At 37.2% G+C, this 16,869-nt stretch overlaps 1 protein-coding gene across 1 annotated transcript; it reads left to right on the top strand.

The window, feature by feature from the left end:
* The first annotated feature begins 3,579 nt into the window (after window positions 1-3,579).
* On the top strand, window positions 3,580-16,491 carry LOC5566915 (probable cytochrome P450 313a4). The gene is made up of 5 exons (XM_001651278.2): window positions 3,580-4,285; window positions 4,353-4,608; window positions 4,674-4,800; window positions 15,648-16,245; window positions 16,304-16,491. The coding sequence occupies exons 1-5, from the start codon at window positions 3,934-3,936 to the stop codon at window positions 16,489-16,491; spliced, it is 1,521 nt and encodes a 506-aa protein (XP_001651328.1). The 5' UTR covers window positions 3,580-3,933.
* Window positions 16,492-16,869: the final 378 nt, after the last annotated feature.

Below are 16,869 nucleotides of genomic sequence, written 5' to 3'. Positions count from 1 at the left end.
GGCGCTAGTGAGCATGAATCTTTTGTTTCTCAGATCTCATGATCCTGACCACTTAGAGAGATGGCGTCTTCGGCAAAGTTGTTCGGTAACTCAAGGACTATCATTGTTTGAGATAGTTGATTCAAAATTTTGCCACTAGGCGGTGCTAGTGAGCATAAAACATTTGTTTCGCAAATATCTCAGGAGCCTAATTATTTAGAAAGATGGCGTCTTCGGCAAAGTTGTTCAGTAGCTCAAACTATTTCTTTGTTTAATCCTAAAAGTTCGAGATTTTGTAAAATAATGATAGTCCCTGAGCTTCTGAACAGCTTTGCCTAAGGTGTCTGTCTAAAAAGTCAAGATCCTGCAGTATCCGCAAAACAAAAATTTCATACTAACTAGCGCTGCCTGGTGGCAAAATATCCTATTTCTTGGCTCAAATAATGATAGTCCTTGAGCTACTGAACTACTTTGCTGAAAATACTATCTTTCTAAGTGGTCAGGCTCATGAGATATATACAAACAAAAGTTGCATGCTCACTAGCGCCGCCTAGTGGCAAAATTTAGAATCAACTGGCTTGAAAGATGATAGTCCTAAACTTACTAAATAACTTTGCCGAAGACGACATCCTTCTAAATGATCATAATCCTGAGATATCTGCAAAACAAAAGTAAAACTTCCATGCCCACTAGTGCCACCTAGCGGTCAAATTCCAAATTAAATGAGGTACCATCAGATAGCGCTTCACCTCCAGAACAACTTTACTAAAGACCCCAAATTTCTATATTATCTGGATTTTGAGATATGACGATTTCAAACTGTGGTTTCCTCGAAACGTACATAGTGCGTTCATTATTATGCGACTTCCACGTACATTTGTTGATTTTACCGTATTATAAAGGGCCATACTGTAAATAAAAACTGTCGAGTATTGTTCTTAAGATGATTCTTGAGGAATACATTTTGGTTTGGTGTCGATAGATATCTTTGTTGCAAAATGATAGCATATAAATCACAACTATTGTACAAAGTACAACAGCGCGACAGCCCGAAGGTTAAGAGAACTAAAATTTTCAGAGGATTTAGTCACCTCTGAATATGATAATTACCTTTTATTTTAAATAGCTTGATTAAATTTTTGTTGATGAGCAATGTGAACAGAACATTCTTTTAATGAATTATGTTTTCCCCTGCAATAAAAACAAACATCAGAATTTTTTTCACAATCTCAGGATGAATGATTTTCATTTCATTTTGAGCATTTAGGTTTGTTAGAGCAAAAGTTAGCTGTATGTCCAAAAAGAAGGCATCGATTACAATGCATTATTTTTGGAAAATAAAGCCTCACATGGAATTTTACATTATCAATTATAACATAATCTGGTAAAATTGACCCTTCAAATGTAATTTTAATACAATTAGAATGGGTATAACAAGGATCCTTGTCAGCAAATGTTAATTTGGATAAACGATTACATTCTAGAATTTTAACTGACGAAATTGATTTATTTTTAAAAGATCCTAAACCATGATTCAAAATATCTTCACAGTTTAGGTCTTCATCAAAAATTATGCCGCTTAGTTCACATGAATCTGAAGGGGCATAAACTCTATATAAATTAAAAAATAATTTAGATTCCAATAAAGAGTTGGCATCTTCACGGGATCCAAATATAACCCTAAGTTTGTCAAGAGACATTTTTTTAATTTCCTTGACAGACTTATGAGTTTTATAAATTTCTGAAGAAATTAATAAACCATTAATTGGTTTATCCTGTTTACGGAAATAAACAACAAAAGGACCAAGAAATGTTGAAGGATATGTTTTAATTCGAAACGATTTATTAATAGCTGATGAACTCGATTCCTTGAGAACCGAATTTTCTGCAGATTTGATTTAATAGGAAAACGACAGGGGTGAAAATAACTATGTATCAGAATTAAATTACGATAGAAAAAAACATTAGCAAATAATAATTATACTTAACGAACGCCAATCCACTAGAATTAGATGGATAAAATCAGCACCAGCAGGAAATCAACGTAGCAAGAAATATTCCACTTCTTTCTTCTCCTCCTGAGTCACCGGGCACCAAAATCGTCGGGTACCAGAATCGTCGAACACCAAAATCGTCGGGCACCAGAATAGTCGGTCTATTGATTGTCACACCAGCTGCTACGGAAAACTTCTGTTTTGATGACTATTCTATCGATCCTTCCCTTCTTTCTCCAGATTAGCTCTCCTACACACGGAAATTACTGCTTCAAATCCAATTCTTCAATACTCAGAGATCACCTGAAAAACAGAAAAAAATGACAAGCGCAGAAAAAATCCACCAACCTTTGTTGTCCTGTCTTAAATATTTGATTATTTTCTCTCCCAGACCTGGTACATAAGGTGTCGACAAGTATTTGTATTCTAGTGGTCTTCCACGTTCTGTAATGAGTTGTACATGTTATTATTTTTATCATTCATTGTCATTTCAATTAACATTCTTAAGTATGTAGCTATTGTTATTCAAAAATTGTCAAACTGTATTAACCCACTCTTTCCCACGACTTTGATCGACTATTTCTTTACGAAAAAAGCGTTTTTATCAAAAGTACTTGAACAAACAATGTTGCAAATGGTCTTAATTTTTCGAATTCGTTAAAAAAGTTTTTGGTTGTTTTTCAATAGTAAATTGATTGTTTATAAATAGTTTTAATATTGAAACAGTTAGTTTACTTTTGGATTAATCTGATGAGTATATAAACATATTCTAGTAACTATTACTATGTATTCATCTAATTCGGGTTGTCTCCAGTTCGTCGAAAACTAGTGGAGCTCTGGAGCTACCATGGGAAAGAGAGGGTTAAAATAATCTGATCAATATTGTGAGCCACTGAGTTCAATAGCTTTATCTACTGCGTAATAATAATGTTCTTTTTGTGCATGTAAGAACTGACTGAGATATATTCGAGATATCTTTCATTTATGTCTTTACGAGTCCAATCTAATGTTAGTCCTTCTTCGATCCTTTTTACAATTGTGTCTAAAAATTTCAAGCGGTCATTTTATTCGATTTCCACTGTAAATTGAAGTTAAGGATGATAGCCGTTGAAAACTTCAACAACTCTATCGATGTCTTGCGTCGCATACCTCAGAGTCAATCGTCCACGTATCTTTTGAAGAAAATCGGTGCGATATGTTCGTGTGTAAGCGGTGATCCCATCGGTACTCCGAACTTTTGGTTGAATTTGCATCAATACTTTTAGCTTATAAGCGTATCTTCCTGTTGAATTTCAGAATATTTGGCCGACAAAAACCTCCCATGACAAAGAGAACAAACAAAACGTAAGCTCCCCTATATATAATTCCTAAATTCCAAAGCATGAAGTCTTTGTCAATAATCAAACATCTTTAGAAACAAATATGAACGAATCATCATACCATAAGCTCAATGTAATAATCACAACCGCCAGCATAATCATCACCGGGCTGTCTAATTGGTACGAATGCAACATCATCATTACTCATCATTACCAGTTCAATCATTGTTCTTCCACGGACTAGAAATTGAAAATTCATCATTCATCGATCTTTCGAACATCAAACACATTGTGCTAGGTCAGTTACATATATGGGAGATCCATTGCATTAGCATTAACTCTTACAACTCGTAACGGCTTCTTGAGGAAATCTCCGCAGGTAGATGCGTAATTCATTGAGTATCATGTGGTATGAAGTGATTGGGCTACCGTTTCTGGGCCACCTATTATCATTTTGACTATGGTTCAATGGGTGGGGATGGTTCCGACTGTTCTCGAACTACACTGTCTTCGAACTGGGACCCCTCATTTGAAAACAAAACCACAAACCATTGTAGAGATTCCTTTCAGTCTATAGTGGAACTTGAACCGAAACGGTAGAATCTCCTGAACTTTTTGAAAAAACCTTCGATCGCGTCGCAATGTACTTGCTAGTGTTCTTCGGAACGATTGCCACTCTAGGCACCCTCTGGTATTGGACCTACCGATGGCAGTTCAAGTTCGCGGACAAATGGCCCTCGGTTCGACCGCGATATGCCATTGTGGGCAATGCACTGATTATGTTGTGGAAGAACGACGTCCAACGGTTCCAGGAGATCAAACGAGTGTTTAGCGAGTGCGATCGGATTCTGACGGCGTGGGCTGGGCCGAAAATGTTCCTGATTACCAGTCATCCGGATATCGTGCACCAGATCCTGTCGAGTCCGGACTGCTTGGAGCGGCCGTTCCTGTACCGGTTTGCTGGATTTACGCAGGGAATCTTCACGGCCAAGTGTATGTTGTAGTGAAGGGACACGTGTTCGATAGTGTACAAACTACTGAGTTTCATTCTCGTTTTCAGTGCCAGTGTGGAAGGATAACCGCAAGCGGTTGAATTCCACTTTCAACCAGAGGATTGTGCATGGGTTCGTTCCGTACTTTGTCAAGTGTTGCGAGAAGATGACGAAAAGTTTGCTCGAATGTGCCGATGGGGAAACGGTCAACATCCAGAAGTACACGGCGGTTTGTGCCCTGGAGATGGCCGCCGGAACGACTCTCGGCGGGGATGTACTCCAGCAGGGCGATGGCAAGGAGGAGTTCAAACGTGGACTGGATTTGTGAGTGTTTGGGATGTTTTCTTAGAGTGATGTTAAAAAATTGAGATTTTTTCTATCGGTTGCAGAGCTTTCAATGGTGCGTCAAGAAGAATGGTTACAGTTCCTTTCTATTCAGATTTAATTTACCAGATGACACATCACTACAAAGAACTGATGGAGGGTCGACGAATAATCTGTGATTTCTTCACAAAGGTTGGTTAAGTTATCTTCAACCTTAAATCTTCAATTTTAAATCGTTAATCTTCATTCTTTAATCATAAATCTTCCATCATAAATATTCAATTTATAATCTTTGGTTTTCAAGTTTATCTCGTCAATTCTGAATTTGTAACTTTTATTCTTCAATCTTCAACAATCAGATTTTAATCTTCAATCGTCAATCCATAATCTACAACTTCCATTCTTCATTCTTGAATATTTAACCTTTAATTTTTAATTTCTAATCTTCAATCTTAAATTGTCAATCATCAATCTTCAATTACAATCTTCAAACGGCATTGTTCAATCTGGAACCGTCAACTGCCAATCGTCAATCCCAATCGTCCCAAAGCCATATCTAGGAAGACAAAAATGATTGCGTCTAAACCGTAAATTTTAGATATATGGTGTCTTCGGCAAAGTTTCTCCATATTTTTCAGACATTTTTTCAGTGATGTAAAATTAGGGTGGCCCACATGGTTTGCGAGATCAGCACATAAACTTTTTTGCTGACGCATTTAGGACTACACAATGTTCTACAATCTTTTAGAACAACCGATTTGGAGCAACTTTGCCGAAGAACTCAAATTTCTATCTCTTATGGTTCGCGAGTTACGAATTTTTTTTAACAAAAATGTTAGTGTGGTACTGAAAAATAAGTTTTTTCTTGATAACTTTTTATACGATAATTTCTCGCAAAATATTTGTTCCGAGCACTTTTAGAACTTTTGATTGCGTAACTTTTTGCCGAACAAACTACTGTTCTATCTCTTATGGTTACAGATTTATCAGAAATTTTCTTCGCAAAAATGGTTGTTTTCAAATGCCGATAGGGAAAGTGTACCAGTTATGGCCATAGTGGTTCCCTATTTGGCCATATGTGAAATTTTGATAACTTTCACATTTTAAATCTTTTTGGATGTTTTAGCATCAAGTAATATCTTAAATCTAAGTACTACAACACTCAAAAATTTTCAAAATTTGAAGACGGTGAAGTAATTACGTATAGCGAAATAGGGAACCACTATGTCCATAACTGGTACACTTACCCTATCTCCGAAAGGCGCAAACGGATTTTCAATCTTTTGTCGCCTTTAGAAATATTATATCTTTATCTATTTGTGGTGAAAAAACTGTGAGGATGTATTTTGTTTGAAAAGATTGACAAAATTTTGAAAATAATTTGTTCTTAAACGAAAATTGTTCATAACTTGAAAAATATTCGAGATAGCTCTTTGGTGCCTTCAGCAAAAATGTGCAAAATTGGAAGTTCTGAAAGTGTTTTATACAAAGTATTCATAAAAAATCAACGCTTTAAGGTATATTCACCATAAACCGAATTTTATATAGTAAAGAAAGCGAAAGAGATATTTGCTGGAACAACCGCAATAACTGCATCTAAAGTCATTTAAAATTGAATATATATGTATTGATATAAGATCGATCACAGTAAGCGAAATCTTAGGAGTTAGGGAAAGTTAATTGCTGAAGCAGTTTTAACAGTGATCCATGGAACATTAATCCATAAACGAAGTCTTGTTATTTCACGCGTTATAAAGTTTGTCCAGCTAACCTATGCCGTAGTCGGTTATAAATAGCAACCGCTTCGGCTTACTAAGCAGAAGGTCTTGCGTTCAATACCGGCCCAGTTTATCGTATTATCAACCTTAAATGATAACAAAACTTATACTTTGAAGAATTCCTTCAAATTACCAAAACCTTACTTGCCGTGATATCCTCTCATAGAAATATAGAAGTATCTGCAAATATTCGATCTGGGCATCCAACTTATCCCATTCAATTCATTTAAATCCAATAAATCTGCCACAACGAATTAGTCAGGGCAGCAATCTCCTGTTAAGGTGAAGATGAATCGAAGCCAAATTTCAAATTTTCAAGAGCACGGATCTGGAGAACCAAACACCCGTTTGAGCTGAAAACCTAATCGATTGGTCATCACCAGCTAGTGACCAATCGATTTTTCAGCTTAAACGGATGTTTGGTTCTCCAGATCCGTGCTCTTGAAAATTTGAAGTTTGGCTTCGATTCATCTTCACCTTAACCCTTTGGGGCCGGCGCGGTCATATATGACCGCAGTACAAAAAAGGCTGTAAAAAAAGAACCAATGAACAATTGTATATACTGTCTTCGGCAAAGTTGCCCAAATATACTCTTTTATCAGAGAAAAATATGAAGTATATGCCTTTATGACCTAATTGACAACCTAGAACATCCTGAAGTTTGGAAAATTGAACTACAAGTACATACGAAGCGTGAAATGCTGTTTGTGAACATAAATGATTTTCAGGCTAGATAATACAGAATTACTCTTTTAACGAAAACACTATTTCACTTGCTTTGCTATGTCCTGGGATGTTCTAGGACGTCCAAACTGTCCTGAAGCACACTCTTTGAAATCTACAACCGTAACAGTAATTGTTTGGGTTAAAAACAATAACATTACAAATTCAAATAGAATCTACCAACCTCTGAGAATCTCAAGAGCTATTTCAAGGAACGTTTGGGATATTCCAGGCCCTCCAAATTACCCTGGATTTCAGAACTTCAGGTCTACACTTGTTCCAGTAGTTATTCTCGCTAAACTGAGTGAAGTTATATAATCTACAATGTTTACTGAACCTTGTCACGGATCAAAAGGCTACTTCAAGAAACGTTTGTGGTATTCAGGTTTACATTTGTTTCAGTAATTTATCTCACTAAACTGAGTGAAGTTATATAATCTAACATGCTCACTAAACCATCTCATGAATCAATAAGCTCTTTCAAGGAACGTTTGGGATATTCCAGGCCTTCCAAATTACCCTGGAGTTCAGAACTTCAGGTTTGCACTTGTTCAAGTAATTTATCTCGCTAAACTGAGTGAAGTTATTAAATCTAACATGTTCACTGAATTTTCTCACGGATCAATTAGCTGTTTTAAGGAACGTTTGGGGTATTCCGAGCCACCCAGATTACCCCGGAGTTCAGAAATTCAGATCTACAATTGTTCTAGTAATTTTTCTTACTAAACGATGAAGTTATTTAATGTTCACTGAGCTTTCTCACGAATCAAAAAGATTTTTCAAGGAACGTTTGGAGTATTCCAGGCCCTCCAAATTACCCTGGAGTTCAGAACTACAGGTCTTCCCTTGTTCCAGTAATTTTTCTTTTTAACTGAGTGAAGTTATATAATCTACTATGTTACTGAACCTTCTCATGGATCAATATGCTGTTTCAAGGAACGATTGAGGTATTGCAGAACCTTCAAAATTTCCCCAGGACTTCAGAACTTCAGGTCTACTATTTTTCCAGTAATATATCCTTCTAAACTGAGTGAAGTTATATAATCTACCATGTTCACTGAACCTTCTCACAGACCAATTGGCTATTTCAAGGAACGTTGGTGATATTCAAGGCCCTCCAATTTACCCTGGAGTTCAGAACTTCAGGTCTTCCCTTGTTCCAGTAACTTTTCTCGCTAAAATGATCAAAGTTTTCCCTTTGGGGCCGGCACGGTCATTTATGGCCGCAGTCGGAAAATGGCTGTATAAAAAGAACCAATGAATAAAATTTACTGTCTTCGGAAAAGTCCGTGCAAATATATTTCCCTGTCAGGGAAAAATTTTAGGTGTATGCCTTAATGTCCTACTTGGCAACCTAGAACATCCTGAACATGCAGAAGTCTGACAAATAGAATAATTAGTATAAAAATAGCTTAAAATGCCTTTTGTAAATACTATTGATGTTCGTACTTGGTAATACATACCGTAATCCGGGGGCAAATTGATCAGTATTTTACAACTTTTGGTTGTGTTATCGTTCGGAATTCAAATATTGTCAAATGAATTTTGACAAAATCAGTAGTCCATTGAACTTTATCAATTTATGTAATCGACTTTTCATAAAATAATATTTAACATACCATAAAAATAGTTTTAATATCAAAAAAATAAAATGACACGGTGGGGCGAAATTGATCACCATACAACAAAGCCGGCTCAAGAATAAAAAATTTCCCTATCTACTAAATTAGGGTCTCCTGAATCTGAAAATGATGTCAAAATTCTTACAACTCGAGTGTTTGATAATTTTATTGCAAAATTAAACTTTGAAAATATGCCTAATACGCCTAAATGTAGGCAATTTCCCTTGAAATAAACACATTATTTGAGAATAAACGGTTTTATGAGCAAAAAACTATACTTGCTATGCTGCATGATATCAAAAATGAGTTCAGTAGTTCATACTTAAGCTTACACAACATTTTAAACACTCAAAGTTGATATGTAGGCATAGCACTAGTGGATTGTTTAGCACGGACATTTCCAACTGGATTGATTACACCTCCAAAAAGTGTGAATATTTCCATGCAAAACTGACCCTAATAAAAATGAAATAGTTCAAAATCATCATTAGACATATATAAACTAGAAAACATGGAACGTCTGTGACGCCAATGAAACCTACAGCATCCTTGGGAGGAAGTGTTTTTTGGCACCGAACTGATCAAATTCGCCCCAGTGATCAATTTGCCCCCGGTTTACGGTACCTATTATGTCAAGAAAAACGCTGCTTCACATGCCTTTTCATGTCCTGGGATATTCTACGACGTTCAGACTATCCCGAAGCTCAATTATCGAAATTTACAGCAGTAGTTGCTTTCGCTAGAAATAATCAGCGATGCCAGATTTCTTTGAAAATCATTCCGTAGACGAAAAGTGATAAGCGGGGGGACAGATCCCCGGCATTGCAATTCCGTAGATTTCCGTTGGAAAAATCCGTAAATTACCGTAGAATAATGAGAATTTCCGTAGCTTTCTGTAGAAAATATACATTTTCCGTAGAATTATCTTACGGATCCGTAGAAAGTGCTCAATTCCGTAGATCTACGGAAATTTCCGTAGATCTGGCAACGCTGCAAATAATAATATTTTCAATTCAAACGGAATCTATTGACCTCTGAGAATCTCAAAAGCTTTTCCAAACTATTCTGGAGCTCAGAACTTCAAATCTGCCCTTGTGGTAGTGTTTTTTTTTTTTCGCTAAATAGAGTTATATAATCTACCAGGTTATATAGGGCCCCCATAGCCGAAGCTCTAAAGACGCGGGTATTCATCATGACCATGCTGAGGGTTCCGGGTTCGATTCCCGGTCGGATGTACCATGAGCTTCTCAAGAGTGTTACGTCTGTTTGTCTGTGACAGTACAGTAGTGACGCCTCTACACGGATAGTCGTGTTGCACGATTGCAAAAAAGAAGTATAGCTCGAGATTTGTATGACGATTACCGGATCTTTTCGTAAAGGAAAGAGTCTTGACTTCCTTGGGCACAGAGTATGGGCGCATGCCTGCCACACGATATATCCATGCAAAAAGGTCATTAGCTGAGAAAGATCTCAGGTAATAAATGTGGAAGTGCTAAACTAACACTAAGCTGAGAAGCCAGCTTCCTCCCAGTGGGAACGATATGCCAAGAAAAAAGAAGAAGATTCGTCGACAAACACATATATTCAAAACGTGTTTCTACTCGTTTACGCATTTAGACTCTACTGACGTTTTCACAAATTGTTCTCAAACAAAAGGTGAAAAGCAGGGGGGTTGAGAATAGTATATTTTTACGTCACATAATTTATGGATGCTTCCCAATAGATGTCGCTAATTATGACTGGAAACTTTGTCGAATACACCATGTTTCGTAAGTGCTTCGTTTCGTGGTTATTAATTTATTAGGGCGATGTGCTAGTATCCATCGTATTAAGCATTGATCATTGAGAACTGCAATTTTCCCAGTATTGCAGTGAATGATGCTGACACAAACCGATGCCAAACAATTCTTTCTCAAAACGGCTTTAGCATTGTACAATAACATTTTGATAAATTTTGACCTCTTTTTAGAAATAATGCAAAGAAAATGCATCTTACCGTATTCTCAGTCCGTCGTATCGTTTTCAACTCCGTCGCAATCAGTTTCTAGATTCGTCTCACAACTTACGGCTCACTGTGTGTATTGAATGGTTAAAACACAACATATCAACGCTTTAATAAAATGTTTTACTAGAATATATAGATCTACTGGCATCTTCCTCCATTCCTTCAGCATGATGGAATATACTAATTTCCTTTAAAATTCATTGTTCGTTATCAAAATTCAGCCCAAACATATGAATACAATTCCTTCGGACCGTACAATTATGGCATTTGCTCACAGTACAGCGAAAACAACACAAGCAAAGAAAGCTTATTTTTACATCGAGCGTCGCGCACACATTGATGCGCACAAGCTTTTTTTTCTCAGTACGACGGATTGAACTTTGTTTACATTCTCAATTATACGTGGCTGTTGAGAAAATTTCGTAAAATTTGGTGATTTATTGAAGTTTTACGGCGTGTGATTGGAATGAAATCCTTCAGTGAAGAAGTACGAAGGTTTTCCATAGTGAAAATAAGTGCCCGGCAAAGTAAGTCACCCACGGAGGCGGGAAGAAACTTGCATCGCTAAGCATTTCTCTCAAATCGTGTTCGTCCATGCGATTTCGGTGAAAAAGTGCAAAGGGGATAATTGAACTGAAGTTATTTACCGCAATATAGTAGTTTTATTGCATTTTTGGCGTACAAGTGTACAAGCCATAATAGCTTTCACAAAATTACACTTGGATAATGAATCTATGTTGCAGGTAAGTTTGAATATCCGCCGTAGTGGAACATTTAAAGTTTGATACGACGAATAGTAGCGCTTACGACGAAGAAGAACAAAACCCTATCACTAAATCCTGACTCTCATCGCGTTGTAGATCTTATGTACTGAACATCCCGACAAGTTAGATAATCTAGAACCACGTTTCTCAACAGGGGGTCCGCGGACCCCCGACCATGTAAAAAGCACGCTGAAACGAACACCTCATAGCGAGCCGTTTTTTCGCCGTTACCAAGGTTGAGAAACAGTGATCTAGAACATTCGAAATGATCTGATAATATTTGCTGAACACTCAGAAGGTTCAGAATATACGGTAGATTACAGTTCATCACCTTGTATGATGAACAAGGTTGTTATTACAAGCATAGACTTCAAGTTATGAACTCAAGAGCAGTTTGAAAGACCTAGCACCTCCCAAAAAAATATTTGTCATCATTTCTTGTTATGTTTAGCATTTTGAGCACCAAAACTATTGAAAGGCGTTCAAAAAACTGTATAATAGTTTTTGGAAAAAATCAGGCCCCAAAGGGTTAAAGAATGCATGAATCTTGAACAAGAGCCAGATATAAATCTCAAATATCTGTCTAAGGGGCCCAGATAGCCGTAGCGGTAAACGCGCAGCTTTTCAGCATGACCAAGCTGAGGGTCGTGGGTTCGAATCCCGGTCGGTCCAGAATCTTTTCGTAATGGAAATTTTCTCCACTTCCCAGGGCATAGAGTATCTTCGTACCTGCCACACGATATACAAATGCAAAAATGGTCATTGGCGTAGTAAGCTCTCAGTTAACAACTGTGGAAGTGCTCATAAAAACACTAAGCTGAAAAGCAGGCTTTGTCCCAGTGGGGACGTTACACCAGAAAAAAGAAGATCTGTCTAAGATAACAAGCCAGAAGGTGGGCCTTGATCACTTGAAAACTGCATCAGCAAATAATTTTCATTCTTTCAACTCCTTAGGCGGCATCCACAAATTACGTAACGCTCTAGGGGGAGGGGGGGAGTAGGCTCAAGCGTTACGGCTCATACAAAAATTTGACATTTTTCATACAAAAAGCGTTACGGAGGGGGGGGGGGAGGGGGTCAAAAATTTCCAATTTCAGCGTTACGTAATTAATGGATGCTGCCTTAGATTTCCCTTAATATGATCAATACTTCTTCTTCTTCTTCTTCTTCTTGGCATTAACGTCCGCACTGGGACAGAGCCTGATTCTCAGCATAGTGTTCTTATGAGCACTTCCACAGTTATTAACTGAGAGTTATATTTGCCAAAGTTGCCATTTTCGCATTCGTATATCGTTTGGCAGGTACGATGATATTCTATACCCAGGGAAGTCAAGAAAATTTCCATTACGAAAAGATTCTGGACCGACCGGGATTCGAACCCAGACACCTTCAGCATGGCTTTGCTTTGTAGCTGCGGGTTCTAACCACTCGGCTAAGGCAGGCCCCAATACATCAATTCATGTGTATTAAATATTAAATGACTTCACATACAGTTATTTCGGTTGTTCTAACAACTATCTCTTTTTTCGCTTTCTTTAGCATATAAAATTCGGTTTATGGTGAATATACCTTAAAGCGTTGATTTTGTATGAATACTTCGTATGAAACACTTTCAGAACTTCGAATTTTTACATTTTTGCTGAAGGCACCAAAGGGCTATCTCGATTATTTTTCAAGTTGTGGACAATTTTTGTCTAAAAACACATTATTTTCAATATTTTGTCAATATTTTCAAACAATAAACGTCCTCAGTTTTTTCACCATAAACAGAGAAAGATATAATCTTTCTAATGGCGACAAAAGATTGAAAATCCGTTTGAGCCTTTCGGAGATATCGGTATTTGAAAATAACATTTTTTTCGAAGAAAATTTCCGTTGCGCAATCAAAAGTTCTAAAAAAGCGCTCGGAACAAAGTTTTTGCGAGAAATTATCGTATAAAAAGTTATCAAGAAAAAAACTGATTTTTCAGTACCACCCTTACTTTTTTGTTAAAAAAGTCATAACTCGCGAACCATAAGAGATAGAAATTTGGGTTCTTCGGCAAAGTTGCTCCAAATCGGTTGTTCTAAAATATTGTAAAACATTGTGTAGTCCTAAGTGCGTCAGCAACAAAGTTTATGTGCTGATCTCGTAAACCATGTCCGCCCTAATTTCACATCACTGAAAAATATGTCTGAAAAATATGGAGAAACTTTGCCGAAGACACCATATAGGGTTTCAATGCTAGTAATGGACCCCTTAGTAGCTGAAATTCATTCTAGACGCTTTTCCGCAATGATATCTCAGACGCATATACGTTTTGTGGAGTCTAACAACAAATTCAATGTCTTTACTTCATAGTACGTCTATGAAACATACAAAATCATTCGATTTTTCCAGCGAAATATGCATTTGAAAAACTGTTGTCCGAATGCCTATTATGGACCCTCCCGGGGTCCATAATAGGATTGTTTACAAATTTGACGTTGCGTATTATGGACCCTCCATTTGATTCCCATGTAATCCGGCTCGCTGCCGACGAGCCTATTATGGACCCACCTGGAAATGCGTATTATGGACCCTCTTGTGTGGTTTCATTTACAAACCTGTTCAAATATCTGTATTTATGCGTCTCAAACCAAATTTTTTGCCTGAAACTGCTGACTAACAATGTAATCGAAGTTCCCCCGGTGGATTTTAATAGGAATAAAGTTGCTTTGAGTGTTAATTATATGTTTTTCTATAGGAGGTCCATAATACGCACAGGGTCCATAACCGGCATCGACTCCCTATCTAAAATTGACGGTCTATGCGCAATCATTTTTGTCTTCCTAGATATGGCTTTGGGACCAATGTGCAATCTTCTCTTCAATCGTCGTTCTTTATTTTTCATTCTTTATTCTTCATTCTTCATTCTTAATTTTTCATTCTTCATTCTTCATTCTTCATTCTTCATTCTTCATTCTTCATTCTTCATTCTTCATTCTTCATTCTTCATTCTTCATTCTTCATTCTTCATTCTTCATTCTTCATTCTTCATTCTTCATTCTTCATTCTTCATTCTTCATTCTTCATTCTTCATTCTTCATTCTTCATTCTTCATTCTTCATTCTTCATTCTTCATTCTTCATTCTTCATTCTTCATTCTTCATTCTTCATTCTTCATTCTTCATTCTTCATTCTTCATTCTTCATTCTTCATTCTTCATTCTTCATTCTTCATTCTTCATTCTTCATTCTTCATTCTTCATTCTTCATTCTTCATTCTTCATTCTTCATTCTTCATTCTTCATTCTTCATTCTTCATTCTTCATTCTTCATTCTTCATTCTTCATTCTTCATTCTTCATTCTTCATTCTTCATTCTTCATTCTTCATTCTTCATTCTTCATTTCATTCTTCATTCTTCATTCTTCATTCTTCATTCTTCATTCTTCATTCTTCATTCTTCATTCTTCATTCTTCATTCTTCATTCTTCATTCTTCATTCTTCATTCTTCATTCTTCATTCTTCATTCTTCATTCTTCATTCTTCATTCTTCATTCTTCATTCTTCATTCTTCATTCTTCATTCTTCATTCTTCATTCTTCATTCTTCTTCATTCTTCATTCTTCATTCTTCATTCTTCATTCTTCATTCTTCATTCTTCATTCTTCATTCTTCATTCTTCATTCTTCATTCTTCATTCTTCATTCTTCATTCTTCATTCTTCATTTTTCATTCTTAATTCTTCTTGAATCTTAAATTCTCAATTTCATAATCTTAGCCTTATAGAGCAATTCTCGCTGAAACCAGGCCGCCATCGGCACCCATCGTTAGAATTCCAATTTAATGTCACTGATCGCTAGTTCTCGATAAAACTTAAGGCTTCTCAAATTTTTTCGAGTTTAAATGAAAGCTATATCCTTTCTCTATACGATGCCACTAAGTTTGCTATGTGTTCCAAGCGAAACATGAGACATATCCCGTAAAGAAATACCCAAGATTTATCGAAAAATGGGCTTTTTCGCAAACTGTTCAGCTAGCTGGCGTACGAGGGGTCCACCAATTTGAGAAAACAGAAAGGATCACCCTTAAGTTTTATCGAAAACTATCGATCAGTGAATGGGTGCCGATGGCGGTCTGGTTTCAGCGAGAATTGCTCATAAATCCCTAAACACATTTCTAGCTACTGATTGAAAGAAAGAAATTCCTTCTGGACCACAGCAAGAACACCGATGTTGATACCGAGGAGGAATACAATAAACCCAAAATCTTGGTCGATCAACTGCTTGGGGTCAGCCACGATGGCAGACAATTCAACGACATTCAGATCAGAGACAATGTCTACGCGGTTATCACAGGGGCCACCGACACCACCAGCCTAGCTACAGCCCACGCCTGTCTCTTCCTGTCGTTCTACCCGGATATCCAGGAACGACTGCATGCCGAGCTAGCCGAAGTTTTCCCCGGCAACATCGCAGACTACACGCCGGAAAACATCAAGAAGCTCACCTACCTGGACATGTTCATCAACGAAGTTCAGCGACACTGCACGGTTGTGCCTTATGTGGCCCGGGAGAATACCGCTGAGATCGAAATCGACGGGGTTAAGGTTCCCCCGGGTAACATTTTCATCATGAGCCTCTACGCGATGCACAAGCGGCCGGATATTTGGGGTCCCGACGCGGAGAAGTTCGATCCAGAAAATTTCACCGAAGAACGAATCAAGGACAGACATCCGGCGGCGTTTCTTCCGTACAGTGCCGGCAGCAAGAATTGCTTGGGTGAGTTTACGAACTATAAATTGCGAAAGTGAACTCTGAAAAACTGAATCGATTTCAGGTTGGCGTTACGCCATCTTCGGAATGAAGTTGATCATGATCCACCTGGTGAGGAACTTCCACTTCAGTTCTAAAATCAAACACGAAGATATGCAGTTCAGACATGATCTGACACTGAAGCTACCGTTTCAGCATTTGGTGCAGCTTAAAAAGCGGAATCCTGGAAAAATCCTGACGATGGTAGAGTGAATCATAAATAATAGTTGAAATAATCATTTGAATAAATTGAGAAATATGAAAATTTGTTCTATTTTAGGCACTGTTTTATAAAAGCGCATAAAACTGCTGAATTTCAGTATCAAAACATCAATATGGGCTCTCAAAATGTTTACTCAAATGGTTTGGTTTTAAGTAGTCATGCACCTAATACTGATTAACAGACTACTGTTGCCATTTCATAATAATCAAGTCTTTTCGCACTAAAAACCGGTCGCATATCATCTGAGATATATTTTTTCCATAGAATCACTTAAATAACAAAATTACAATGTTCACTAGCGCCATCTGGTGTCAGATTTCTGCATCTCAATGACCACAGCAAGTTAGCCCTCTATCTACTGAACAATT

Source organism: Aedes aegypti, chromosome 2 (genome assembly GCF_002204515.2).
Source record: "Aedes aegypti strain LVP_AGWG chromosome 2, AaegL5.0 Primary Assembly, whole genome shotgun sequence".
NCBI lineage: Eukaryota > Metazoa > Arthropoda > Insecta > Diptera > Culicidae > Aedes > Aedes aegypti.
Note: the sequence above shows the minus strand (reverse complement) of the source record. Positions and strands in the feature narration are given on the sequence as shown.

What these genes read in the sequence shown, in the direction of transcription:
- LOC5566915 (XM_001651278.2), top strand. Translation starts at nt 3,934, where the DNA reads ATGTACTTGCTAGTGTTCTTCGGAACGATTGCCACTCTAGGCACCCTC. An exon ending in GGGAATCTTCACGGCCAAGT is followed by an intron (nt 4,286 to 4,352) that starts GTATGTTGTAGT and finishes TCTCGTTTTCAG; the next exon opens with TGCCAGTGTGGAAGGATAAC. An exon ending in CGGCAGCAAGAATTGCTTGG is followed by an intron (nt 16,246 to 16,303) that starts GTGAGTTTACGA and finishes AATCGATTTCAG; the next exon opens with GTTGGCGTTACGCCATCTTC.